Source organism: Lepidochelys kempii, chromosome 10, assembly GCF_965140285.1.
Source record: "Lepidochelys kempii isolate rLepKem1 chromosome 10, rLepKem1.hap1, whole genome shotgun sequence".
Taxonomy (NCBI): Eukaryota; Metazoa; Chordata; order Testudines; family Cheloniidae; genus Lepidochelys; species Lepidochelys kempii.
The window spans coordinates 83,575,269-83,589,259 of record NC_136389.1 but is presented as its reverse complement, the minus strand read 5'-3'; the positions used below and the strand labels follow the sequence as shown (position 1 = coordinate 83,589,259).

The 13,991-nt window shown below is 39.2% G+C and overlaps 1 protein-coding gene across 4 annotated transcripts in view; it reads left to right on the top strand.

Moving 5' to 3' along the window:
- Positions 1-4: 4 nt before the first annotated feature.
- GOLM2 (golgi membrane protein 2) overlaps positions 5-13,991 on the top strand; it is a 32,248-nt gene continuing 18,261 nt past the window's right edge. For 3 of the 4 annotated variants that reach the window (XR_012154122.2, XM_073304560.2, XM_073304559.2), the window contains exons 1-7: positions 7-658; positions 5,313-5,367; positions 7,207-7,309; positions 9,630-9,720; positions 11,449-11,590; positions 12,010-12,090; positions 12,494-12,592. Coding sequence is in view for 2 of the 4 variants with exons in the window: in XM_073304560.2 (XP_073160661.2) it covers positions 332-658; positions 5,313-5,367; positions 7,207-7,309; positions 9,630-9,720; positions 11,449-11,590; positions 12,010-12,090; positions 12,494-12,592 (898 nt within the window). In the remaining 2 variants the exon portion in view is untranslated. Of the gene's footprint in view, positions 659-5,312; positions 5,368-7,206; positions 7,310-9,629; positions 9,721-11,448; positions 11,591-12,009; positions 12,091-12,493; positions 12,593-13,991 lie in introns of all 4 variants that reach the window. The other variant, XR_012154123.2, reaches the window with a different exon arrangement.

Sequence of the window (13,991 nt, the reverse complement as noted above, 5' to 3'; positions counted from 1 at the left end):
CGCGGTAACGCGGAAGTGGCGGGGCCTGCCCGAGAGCCGCCGGCGGGGTCCGGGACCGGCGCGGGAGGAGGAAGGAGGGCGCGCGGGGTCGGCAGCGCTTCTCCCGTGCGGGGCGGGACGGCGCTCCGGGTCCCCTCGGCCGCCGCGAGCGGCCCCTGCCCCGCCCCCCTCTGCGGCGCCCCCCTCGTAGCCCTGCCCCGGTGCCCCGAGGGGCCTCCCCCCGTCCCGCCGGGTCCTGAGGGGCCTTCCCCGGGCCCCGTTCTCGGCTTCTCCCCTCAGCGGTGGGCGGAGGCGGCGCGCGGCGAAGCCCCCCCTCCCCCCGGCCTCCTCCATGGTGGGGTTCGGGGCCAACAGGAGGGGCGGCCGTCTCCCGTCCTTGGTCTTCGCGGCGCTGCTGGTGCTGATCGCCGTCCTCGCCTTCAACTACTGGAGCGCCGCGTCCCGCCAGGCCCTGCTGCAGGAGGAGGTGGCCGGGCTGCAGGGCCAGGCCAGGCGCGGCGAGGTGGCCCGCGGGCGGCTGGAGAAGAGGAACTCGGACCTCATGCTCAGGGTGGACTCCCAGCAGAAGCAGCTGGAGCAGAAGGAGGCGGACTGCAGACACCTGAGCGGCCAGCTGCAAGCCAGGGACAGCCAGGCTACCAGATGCGAGGACAGCAAGGTAAAGGGGTGCGGGGCTGACGTCCTGGCAGGGCTGGGGGGTGTGTGAAAAGTACCCCTGGAAGTGAGAGTCCCTCTGTACTTCCTGGTGTCGGGGATCTCTCTTCTTTCCTTCCACTCTCAGTCCTCTCCAGTGCCCAATATAGAGAAATAACAAACCTCAGGGCAGAGTTTGGGAGTTACTATTGCTGCCTCTTCTAGGACTAGTGACAGGTTTCAGAGTAACAGCCGTGTTAGTCTGTATTCGCAAAAAGAAAAGGAGGACTTGTGGCACCTTAGAGACTAACCAATTTATTTGAGCATAAGCTTTCCTGAGCTGCAGCTCACTTAATCGGATGCATACTGTGGAAAATACAGAAGATGTTCTTATACATACAAACCATGAAAAAATGGGTGTTTACCACTACAAAAGGTTTTCTCTCCCCCCCACCCCACTCTTCTGCTGGTAATAGCTTATCTAAAGTGGCAGCTCTCCTTACAATGTGTATGATAATCAAGGTGGGCCATTTCCAGCATAAATCCACGGTTTAACAAGAACGTCTGAGGAAGGGGGAGGGGGGGGTGTAGGTAGGAAAAAACAAGGGGAAATAGGTTATCTTGCATAATGACTTAGCCACTCCCAGCCTCTATTCAAGCCTAAGTTAATTGTATCCAATTTGCAAATGAATTCCTATTCAACAGTCTCTCCCTGGAGTCTGGTTTTGAAGTTTTTCTGTTGTAATATTGCAACTTTCATGTCTGTAATCGCGTGACCAGAGAGATTGAAGTGTTCTCCAACTGGTTTATGAATGTTATAGTTCTTGATATCTGATTTGTGTCCATTTATTCTTTTACGTAGAGACTGTCCAGTTTGACCAATGTACATGGCAGAGGGGCATTGCTGGCACATGATGGCATATATCACATTGGTAGATGTGCAGGTGAACGAGCCTCTGATAGTGTGGCTGATGTTATTAGGCCCTGTGATGGTGTCCCCTGAATAGATATGTGGGCTAGTGAGTTTGTTATCCTAACGTTTTGCAGCTCCTGAAGGATGATGGAATGGGTGCAAGAAACAAACTCGAGGCTTTACCCAGTGTTGGATGTTGGCTATTTGAGTATAACCTTGGAAGTGGGTTAATATACTGCAGGTCAGCTCATTTTTTCTTGAACTCGTTTTCTTCCATTGATCTGATCTGTTCTGACTAATGAAAAAGAGATCCGAAGCTTTAAAGCTAGGGAACTACTGTTCTGTCTAGCTTAATGGGTGACCTGTTATGGAAACATAACTCGTTTAAACAGCACATTGAAAAACCAAGATAGTACCTGCCTGTGCACTTTTCTTCACCACTTTATCTTGCAAAACTCTGTATAGAAAGTTCAAAAAATACCTTTTTTTCTTTCATAATTTCCTCGCTAAAATCAGTCATGGCTGGTGCTAGTCCACTCTGTAGGGATATTTTAAACTAACTATGCAAAATGATATTTTTCCATTTGGTTTGTCATGGAAAAGAGTGCATGAATAGATTTTGTGCTAATGGGGTACATTTTCATGACAACTTTGCCAGGCTGTGTTAAACAAGCAGCTCTTTTTAATAGTAAGAAACTAAAGATGTGGTGGTAATAGTTTGAGATGAGTGATGTGATTGAATATTGTAAGAAACACTTTGTATGGTAGTAAGTGCAGTGTCGTTTGAATGGAGCTGGGGATCGTGGTCTTGTGGTTGAACAGTTTGTACTTTTTTAATTACTATTTTTGTCATAGAATTTAAGGAAATACCATTGTGTGACAAATTTTACTGCTTTTTTTGAATGTCTTTCTTTCTGATTCACATCACACAATTAATTTTGCAACAAAATATCATGATCAAATAGCATGATATGAAGTGTGATGGTGTAGTTTGGTAAGTGGAATTTGACTGACCTGCTGAAATAAGAACTGTCAAGGTTGGTTTTAAAAACTGTCCTACTTAAACAGCAATTATCCCATGTCTAAATGAAAAATGCATCTTATTCCGATTAGCAGGAAATATGGTGGGAGAGCACCACAAATTTTGCCTCTTAAATGGCAGCCCAGCATATTTTGGTCTGTCGGTAGTGAAGTCATTATTTCCCACTGCAACAATGAATGAGCTATTTAGATCTTGCCACTGAGGTGATAGGTTCTTCCAATAATTCAGTGTTTGCTGAGAATTAACTTTTGAGTGCTTAGAAAATAGACAGTGTGATTAAGTATGTATTTTTAGAAGTTGATATACCTCTCTGGAAAACAAATGATACAGAATTTAAAAAAAAAAAATACTACTACTGCATTTGACTTCGCAGCTGTTTGTGTTTGGTTAATTACTAAAAAGTATGTTCTACAGGGATACTAAAATTAATTGGAAATTCTGACCCTTAAGGCACTTGGAAAACTACATTGTACAGTACCAGGATAGTGGTGTGGTTTTCTTGGTTTTTTTTGTTTTGGTTTGTTTTTTTAGTGATTTGTAAGTTACAGTTGGCTGAAATTTTCCAAACTCCAATTTTTTTGTTGAGTTTTTCATCATTATTTCAGTGAAATCAAGTGGTGGGGTTTTTTTGTGTGAACTTTATCAAATTCATCCTACTTCTTGGCCAGCTCTTTCTAAATATTGCTATGACACTAACTAAGAGGCTGTCTTATATTCTAAAATGTTTGGCTTATTACTTTTTTACTCTTATTGCACGGATTTTAAAAGCCAAATGTTTAGTAGCATGTACAGTATTAAGCATATTTAACAGGTTTCAGAGTAGCAGCCGTGTTAGTCTGTATTTGCAAACAGAAAAGGAGTACTTATGACACCTTAGAGACTAACAAATTTATCTGAGCATAAGCTACATGCACTACATGCATCCGATGAAGTGAGCTGTAGCTCACAAAAGCTTATGCTCTTTTGTACTACTTCAGATCATAACCCTAAGTCTGCTGCTTGAATTTTACCTAAATGTAGTCATCCTGAATATACATATTCAGCTAGAGATACAGTATTACAACTGACTTACACAGAATCTGTGGTATAATAAAGAACTCTTCATTAGTACATTGTTATAACTGGCAACTATAAAACTGTACTGGGAGCACTCCATGGTAAACTGGTAGTGATTGGGTTAAATATTATGACTTGCTTATAACAGAGAACTGGTTTTTTGGGGTTTTTTTTTTTAAGTCTGTCTTCTGCAGCGAGGACTAAATCTATTTTCCCACTTGAAAAGGCTTATGAATACTTCCCTGTGGTTTTAGGGTTTTTTTTTTTCACCTGTACTTAATTCAAAAGAGATGAATGTTAACAATTGAAAGTTTATGGTTATTTAGCTGCATTTATTATTTTTAAGATAGCAGCTCTATAGAGAGAGGTATTATATAAAGTACCTACTTTTCATAGCACTTCCATTTATTCCAACCTGACAGCAGATGTAGCTTTAAAAAAAAACAAACCAGGTATTCCAAATGCCTGACTCAAAGATATTAAAACTTCAGAAAGTAGGTGGGGATTGAAATATCTAATACCCCTTTGCTTTGGGGAAAAAAGGGATATGTTCATATTGTACAATTTTAAAAGTAACTATAAATAAATTGGTTTCAGAGTAGCAGCCATGTTAGTCCGTATTTGCAAAAAGAAAAGGAGGACTTGTGGCACCTTAGAGACTAACCAATTTATTTGAGCATAAGCTTTCGTGAGCTACAGCTCAATTTGTTAGTCTCTAAGGTGCCACAAGTCCTCCTTTTCTTTTTATGAATAAATTGTGGCTACTTTTTAAAAGGGAAGATAATTGAATTCTAATGTTTAGTTTAAACCTAAAAGTTTAGCAGCCCTACTGGGGAATACTTATGACCCCAACGGAGACAAGTTTCTTTCAAAAACTAACTGTGCAGGGGTCAGTTTCTGACATAATTCCTTGTCTCTGCATGGTGTTTCTTTGGTTCGAGACATTGTTCCCTCACTTCTAACATTTTTCATCTTTGCTTTGGTTGATTTGTTGTTTGAAAAAATAAAGAAATATAAGGTATTTTGGCATGATAATGGCTTTATATTTACACTTACCTTTGCATGTGTTCTCATTGGTTGTAATTGTTAGTGCTTTTACATAATTAAAATATCTAATCAAAAAATCCTTCATAGAAGTCTGGCTCCATCAGAGCTGAGGCAGATCTCTTAAAGACATGCTTTCATATGAAAAGTATTGTTTAAAGCAAATATTCTCAGTTGTTTTGCCATTGCTTTTCACTTTAGTACAACTGAAACATTTGTAAATGATTTTTCACTATTAATACTGTTTACCTTGCAGCACTTAGGCTTGGACAGTGAAATCGTGACTCGTATGTTCAGTTTTTCATGCAGTACCACAATGCAATCTTAATGTTACAAATGATAGATTTAAAGATATATTTATTTACTTTGTTAGTTTTCAGAAAATATTTCTATTAAAGGTGGGTTTAGCTAAACCTGTCTCAGCAAAACTTAGGGACTTAACTTGTAAGGAAAATGTATGATTGATTTTACTTGCAGTACCTTCCATCTGTGATTCTGAAAGCGGTTCACACAAGTTTGTAAAATGACACTTTTACTTAATTGTGAGATCAAAATGTGTTCAAATGCTTCTGGCTTATTTAGGTGTAAATATATATTTACATCTTTAAACTTCTTTCTTTGCAGATCAAACTACAGAACAACATATCATATCAAATGGCAGACATACATCGTTTAAAAGGTAAGGAACTTACTACTACACATCGTTTGAGAATAGCATACGAACACTAAAATCTTTTAGAATTCCCTAGGTATTGAGGAGTGCATGCTGAAAGAAGAATCTAGAGTATGTCTGAGGCTGGAGTATTAACAAGTGGCAGCTTGGGTCTTTCAGCTGCGGAAGTTTTATAAAACGTAATTCTTTATCTGGCTTAGATAATAAGGGCTGGATGGATTTCCATATCCGCCTTTTCATGTTATGCAGTGGAGGGAGAGGATACATTCTACCAAAAACTTTTCTAAAATACCCAAAATCATTTTCAAGGTGAAATGTAATGTAATATTCTAGGTACCAGTAATATCAAATTTTTTTAAGTAATTTGTCTATTGATGTAAAAATTATGACTGAAGGAGTGAGGGGAGAGGGAGTCTGACTCCTGCATAACATAGAAAATTATAGAAATAAAAAAAGGACCAGAAAATCTATCTACGACAGTGGTCACCAACTGGTCGATTGCGATTGACTGGTTGATCCTAGAGTATCTTCCGGTCGATCCCAGAGCGGAGCTGCTGCTAAGGTAGGCTCCCCAGCTGCCCTGGCCCCATACCACTCTTGGAAGCGGCCAGGGCGGGGTCTCCCTCTGCATGCTGCCCTGCTCTGCAAGCATTGCCCCTGCAGCTCCCATTGGCTGGGAACGAGGAGCTGTGGCCAATGGGAGCTGTGGGGGCGGTGCTTGCAGAGAGGGGCAGTGCATGGAGTTGCAGGGGCACATTGCCACCTTTCGGGAGCGGTGTGGGGCCGGGGTATGCAGGAAAACCCCTGAGGTTCCTGCAGCTGGAGGAGATTTGTGAAGGTGGGTCCAGTATCCCCCTACTCCTGGAAGCCCCCCAGTCAGTGAGCTCCTAGCTGTGTCCCTGCTGGGCTGGGGCAAGACAGGACTTGTCCTTCCCTTGCCTGGCAGCTGCGGGGGAGGGTGAGAGCAGAGGGAAGATCAGACCCACTTCCGGGTACCTTTTGGGTTGGGACCCTCAAGGTTACAACATTGTGAAATTTCAGATGTTAACAGGTGAAATTGTGAAATTGACCAATTTTAAAACCCTCTGGCCACGAAATTGATCAAAGTGGACCTGAATTTGGTAGGGCCCTAGTAATGTTGACTCCTAACTTGCTTAATATCTTGGTTTTCTGTTTAAAGCAATTACAAGTAATTAATATTCAATAAATATGAGTAGGCATTTTATATCTCACATTTGCACCCAAAGCAGCAGGGAGGTGAAACTTCTAAAGTAGCTGTTTTGAAAACTAAAGTGTATGTTAAATGTTAATGTAGATAGGTGTAAAAATATGACATGTATTTTTAAAAAAAAAATTTTGGAGTAAAAGAAGCACAGAATGTCTGCTGCATGCTAAGGAGGATGATTATATAGTGTAAATGGCTGACCCTGTAGCGAGAGAGAGGGTTCCATTTATACTGCTATATTTTTCAAAATAAGACTATATATTAGGAGAAAATATAATATATAAGGAGATTAACATGAAATTATTTCTCATAAGTAGATGAATCATATAGCCCTTTGGAATGAAGAGTTAAATTTTTACCATATATTCTTATCCTGAAAGTATCTTATCACAAGTAGTACTCTTGGCTTCAAAATAAATGTGTATGAATTGATTTCTAGTTTACAATAATAACTTATTTGGCATGCTGTGTGGCTATGCAATGGGGGCAGGGAATCAATAAATACAGCAGAGATCAGAAAGATTTGAAAATGAGCATTTTTCATCTAAGAAGCATCAATGGTAAAAGGTATTAAAGGGGGGCATTTTTCTACTCACGTTGATTTGTGCAATTTGGCCTAGAACAACTAGCAGAATTACGCCAAGAATTCATTCGTCAAGAGGACCAGCTTCATGAGTACAAGAAGAACAATACTCGTCTTGGGAGGAGGCTGGAGTATGAGAGGTATGATGCTTTTCAGTGTTTTGTATTAACCATAGATTTGTGTACCGTTCCCATAAATGTGAACTCCCGTTAAATCACAAACTAGTCAAATAGATCTTTATTCCTCAAATAGACCTTAACCAATAGATAGCTGACAAATCAAAGAAGCTGTCAGGGTTTCTAATGTAAACCTTTATTTTCTGGTGTTTTGTGTTTTGTTGGGAGTGGGAAAGTCTCTAGAGAAATGTGACTTCCCAGAATTGTGCTTTTTATTCAGTTTGACTTAACTCGTACTTGAGACGATATGTGATTTGAGACAATAGAAGAACAATTATATTTAATCAAACTGTGGGTAATTGAAGTGTTACGGGTGTGTTTATCAAAGTCTTCATGACCAATTTATTTGATTGGAATTGAGGTAAAAATACTATGCTTAGGCTGAAATTAACTCGAAATGTCGGCTATAAATTTGGAAGAGAAATCAAATTTTAGGAAGCAATTCTTTCCCCCCATATATTGTAGGGAAGGGTAAGACACAGTAACACTGAGAAAAGGCTTAAAACTTCTGAAAGCATAATTTATAATGTGTTTGGTTTAAAATATGTGTATTGGAAGCTTTCACAACAAAATACATAGAGTAGAAAATTTAAAGCTTTGCAGGGCTACTACCTCTTCACATGTTATCCCCAAACTCCTCAATTTGTGGACCATCCTTGGTTCACTTCTAGGCCTAAAAACTATTTTTAAAAATAGCTTTAAGGGTCTGTTACTTTTATATTTGTTCATGTGTTCCACCTTTCCTCCTTGAAGCTGCTGTGATAATCTCATGCTCTTTCGTCATCAGTATTAATTGGCTGTGGCTAGCACATAAGATACTACCTTCCTCTCTGTCAACTCAAGCCTTACAAGAGATAAAATACAGAGAGTAGAAGGAGGCAGACATAACCATCCTGGGTTTAACTCCTGAAAGCCTAATGGAGTAAGCCAAGCAACTCTCCCATTTTGAGATGATAGCCCTTTACTTGTTTCAGTTATGTGCCCATAAATAAACATTGTATGGAATGGAACACATTAAAACTGTCACTTAGCATAACTGTTTATTCAGCCAATATACATGCATAGGAAGGAATGCACTGCATTGTATCCTGGTTCCTTTTAACTTGAACAAACTTCTAATAATTAGAGAAACCCTAATATGTCCTTGTGGACTGCAGTTTTATAACAGTGATTTGCTGCTATTTTAACCAAATTAATGGGCTTTTCATCTAGGGCATTCTTAAACATACTATTAATTTTACAGCTTGTAGGAATTTATTTGTTTCCATGATCGGTTCTGAAACTTATCCAAAAATATTTAAATACCTTAATGATACATTTCAGATGTAAGATCCATTTTGAGCAAATAAACACAGTTCTAATAAATGTTGTTTCTTTGAAGATAAGAATTAGTGATTTCAGAAGAATAGAGAATTCAGGTGGGTGAGAGTGTGTGGAAAGTTACTTTGTTTAACTGAAAGGGTTTCTAAAGCTGTATTCAAAATCAGTTTACTGACCACTGGCTTTTCTATTATAAACAAATATGAAACTCTTGCAGAGATTCTCTTCTCAATATAGAATTAGTAATATTTTATATATATATACTCAGTATATATAAACGGTATTAAAAACATAAAGGTTCAAATTCAAGCACTCAGAACTTAAGTAATGCCATAATTAAGGTTACCTGTGCAACTGTAATTTGGTCTCCTTGTGCATGTGCATTACAATTGTCTTTAATTATGGTCACATTTCTTTTGCATAGTACCTTAAGTATGGCATTTCCTAACTGGAGTTCTTTACTCTGTACCCTTAATATTTTCACTATAGTTTTGTTTTTGTTTTTTTTCTCTTTAAATCTGACAAAACATACCATCCTAGTGCATAATATAAATACACCCACATAGTTCATCAGCATGGTTGGAATCTTTAGATCCACTGCACAGACCCTGTTACTAGAGCCAACAGAGTATCTGGTAGTAGAAGTAGTTTGCCATTCTTTATGAGGATGGGCACTGGAGAGGATGAGACACTTTACTCGTGAGTTTCACAGATATTTGCTGATAGAGGAATGGTGAAACTCAGGAATTTTGGGTTCTTTTCCAGGCTTGTCAGGGAGTGTACTCTGCTGGTCACAGACCCTTCTGCTCACCCCACCTTTGAAACCATGGTATTTTCTACTATATCCCAGTTTCTACTCCTCAAGCTTCCTGTGCCAGTCCATTTTCTTTTTCTCCCAGGCAGTTATGGGAGACTTGGTATAATCCAAATCAAATGTGTAACTGTTAGTGTGCTTCCAATTAAGTTTGCAGTGTGGACAACAAATCAAAGACATGAAAATGCAACATGAAGAAAATATAAAGAAGTTAATGGACCAAGGTGTACAAGAACAAAAGGTAAATAGTAGCTAAAAATAATCCTGTTGTTGAAACGGGATTTTTGTTTCAATTTAATATCATCATCATCATCATCTTGAGCAATAAAATCGGAACTAGTTTGGATGTCTAAGAACTGGCTTGGGTTCACCAAAATGTCACCTTGTAATTATTTTGTTTTTTTATTTTGTTTTAATTCTATCACATTTAAGGTCTGTCTGGTGAATCAGCAGCTCTAGAAACTCTTGCTGTATCCCATAGTGGAGCTGGATGCTAGATTTTGCTCATGAGATATGCGGTGGAACTACCTGTTAGTCCAAGGCCTATGTATGGTAACTTCCCACTAGAGGCAGAGTGGTAGAAAACCTATTAATAATGATAAAACTAATTTTTTCTAACCTTTACTGTACAATATAGTACAAGCAAAATACATGTATTATGGTGGAGTAACTGTTTTCTTGGTGGTCCTTTGGGATGATTGTGATATCTGCTTCACAAATTGTATAAGAAGTTCCGCCATTCCAAATTCATGCCAGTGAAAGCTTTGTACAACCACACAATCCTCCATTTTCTCTCTAGATATAAATGTGATGGCATACTTTCAGCCAGACAGCAACCTAGCAACCCTATTTGAGGGTGAAGTTCATGTCTGTAAAATGAACTTCAGGTACAAATCTGAGTAATTGCACCTTATTTAATATGCACCTTTGTTCAGATAGAGGTATACCTACTCTGTAATTTCACCCTTATTCTATTCTGGGGATATAAATTGTTCCTGCAAAAGGGAATTACTGAATTGAGCACCATATAAACCAGTTAAGATCTGTCTTGCTGTAAATGGAGTCATTGATTTGGTACAGGGTATTCAGGAATCCTTACCCTTGTGATGCACCTGTTGGAGGAAGAGAAACATGGTCAAGGTGGGCCCTTTACGAGCCATAAGCCTAGATTCGCTCAGGGACGTCTGTATTTGTGTTTGAAGTCTGATTTTGTGTTACCTTTCTGAAGGCTCTTTTCCCTCTTGTCCTGAGACACAATCTTTGATCTTACAATGTTCTTGAATTGGCATTTCTTTCTGATAGTCTGTTCCTGCACAACTGCAGGAATTGACTCATGTTTGGCGCACAGTTACCAACTTCCACACAGTAAATAAGCACCCTGACTTTCACAATAAACCAAAAATCAAGCTAATCCCATTTCAAAACAAGGCCAAAACAAGCCAATCCCTAAGAACCCCAACACTCTGTGACTAGATTTCCTCCCTGGCATGCAGTCTGGGACTGTGGTGGGACCGCTTTGCATCCCGGACTCTATCATCTCTTTTTTCCCCCTTTTGCCCCTGCTTGCCGGGAGCCAATCAAAAAAAAAGAAGCAACAAGCTACAATCCAAAAACTAGTCAACAAACAACTCACAAGCCAATTAAGCCAAAAACAAGCCCAGTTTTTGTGTGTGTGTGTGTGGGTTTTTTTTGTTGGTTTTTTTTGGTGGTTTTGGCATGTCTGGTTTGGAGGGCATGGGCAGCATGTATACCTGGCAGGCAACGGCAGATGTTGGTCTATAGGGGGTCTGGCTCATGCTCTGTCATATTACCCACTGCTCTCAAGGTTCATTCTCCTAAGGAGCCAAGACATAGGTGTGAGAACTCGGCAAGATATGTTCAGAGAAGCAGCATTGCAAGGTGTAGTGAGTGATTTCCCCTCTCCTTTTAAGGGTCATCTTGATTAATGTTTAATCTGTTTTAAAAACAGGATGCACAGAGAATCCAGCCAAGACAAGACATTGAACAGGGTTTGAATGATCAAGCGATATCTAAGACTGTTCAAGAGACACGTGAGAAAAATTTAGTAAAGAATGAAGAACCCTCAAGCAATCACATCCCTAATGGCAAAGGTATTTCCTTTTTGCGTCACTGGATAAATGTGTTAATTGTGTTCTACCCTCCCCGTCAAACAGAATCATTATTGTTTTTGAGGTAGGACAGTCAGCAGTTTGCCTCAGTTCAGTTGTGATTGGCTAGATATTCGGATTACAAAAGCTACTGCTATGATGCCCTTGTCCTTCTCCGCACAGAGGGAAAAGACTGAGTTCCAAGTCCCAACTGCCCTTTCATTGGTCCCTCCAGAACAGAGTGGAAGTCCACTAGCAGGGCAGTGTGTGGAATCTTGTGCTGTCATTGCTGACACGCTGCCTGGTCTGTGGATAACTGACTCAATTCCAGTGCTGTCAGCCCAGTGCCTTTCACCAATGCGAAATTCACTATTAAAGTCAAAAGAACAATACAGAAGAACTTCATGTTTTTATTTTGACAGAGCAAATCAAATCAGGAGGTGATGCAGGCATGCCTGGAATAGAAGAGAATGATCCTGCTAAAGCTGAAGATACTCCTGCTGGTTGGAAAAATCATGTTCTAATTGGATAGGATATTGCTATTTGATATCATTCTGATTTAAATCTGTGAAATGTTAGACAGCCAATTAGTCAGTGAACATAGTCCAGATGATTTAAAACCCATATATGTTAGGAGTTGTGTCAATACAGACTTTTCGGTGAGAAAACATTCGGATTTTTGGTAGAAGGTAAAATGTCAAGTGCTTAAGTCACTGGGGATTAAGCTGCTTCATCATTCAAGCTCTTTTTTGAAAACTTTACTCAGAAGTTTTAATTTCTCAATTGTAGCACTGGGATTTTAAAATGAAATTTGGTATAAATAGAACTTTGTTAAAGCAAAGCCTAGAATGTAGTGGTGGTTCTATTGGACAAAACTCTTATTGTGAATCCATTTATTTTCTTTAGCTTTAAAGAAGCCTCTTATTTCAGCTTCTCAAAGTGAAGGTCATCAACCCAATCTGAATCTTCCTACTTTACAGCCCCATATGCCAAATATGGTTCCAGGTATGAACTCTAACGGGCAACACTTCAAAATCTCATAAGATCTTGTTCAATAGCTAATTTCTGCTACCAAATCATTTAAGGTTAGCTGCAAGCATCCACTGATTCTGACTTTTGAAACCACAAGAAACAGTAACTTATTTTTCTAAGCCTAACCAGTTAGATTTAGTTCTATTAATGTCAGGCAGAGAGCAAGGGTACAGAAGATGATGATGTGGGTTTGGTTTCTGTTTTTGAAGTCCTGGGGAAAGGTTGGATTCTGTCTACACTATAGTTCAAAATGCATGTTCAAATGTTGTTAGGAAGGTGAAACATAGTTTGTGTGTAAATTGACCAAACAGCTTTAGGATATTTATAAGTTGTGCCAGTAGAACTACCAGTGGTCAAAGAAAAAATATGTCCCTTAATGGTCCATTGCAAATTCTTAAAGAAATTAAACTTAAGATACTAAAACTAGTGGATTTTTGTGTTCAGAGTTTGCATAGGTATAAGCTTAAAAATGTTTTAAATATCCAAATAGTAGGTCTTTAAGAAATGACTCTTTCTACATCTATTTCTATAATTGTACATGGCTCTGACTTTGTTCCACAAAAGCTATTTCGTTCTGGGTAAATTAGTTTTCCTCATCTCTAAGAAAAGCAGTAGAGACCATGTGAAATCTTGGCCCCACTGCATTCAGTAAGAGCTTTGATTTCAGTGGCAATGGGGCAAGGATTTCACTTTCTGAAAGGATTCTCCGTGCTCCTTATTCATGTGTATCTGCCACCCCATTTGCAGTAACTTTGCATTTGAATTAAGGCTGTCAAACGGTTTTAAAAAAAAGTCTCAATCACAGTTTTAATTGCATTGTTGAGCAATAATAGAATACCAATTTACATGTAATTATAAATATTTTTGGATTCTTTTCTACATTTTCAAATATGTTGATTTCAGTTACAACATGGAATACAAAGTGAACAGTGCTCACTTTCTTTTTTACATTGCAAATATTTGTAATAAAAAATAAAATAAACACAGAAATAGTATTTTTCAATTCACCTCATACAAGTCTACTCAGTCCTATTTCTTGTTCAGCCAGTTGTTAAGACAAACAAGTTTGTTTACTTTTACAGGAGATAATGCTGCCTGCTTCTTATTTAGGTCACCTGAAAGGGAGAACAGGCATTGGCATGGCACTGTTGTAGCCAGTGTTGCAAGGTATCTACCTGCCAGATATGCTAAACATTCATATTGTTATACCAATAAAATAAAAACCAGCAGGATCTTACTAAAGAGGCAAAGGCAAAATACCACATTTATTGTGAATACAGAAAGAATCACAGTAAGCAGTTAGTTATAGCTATGACATTCCATTCAATCTCATATTTATTCACACATTCATTCATACACACACACACACAGA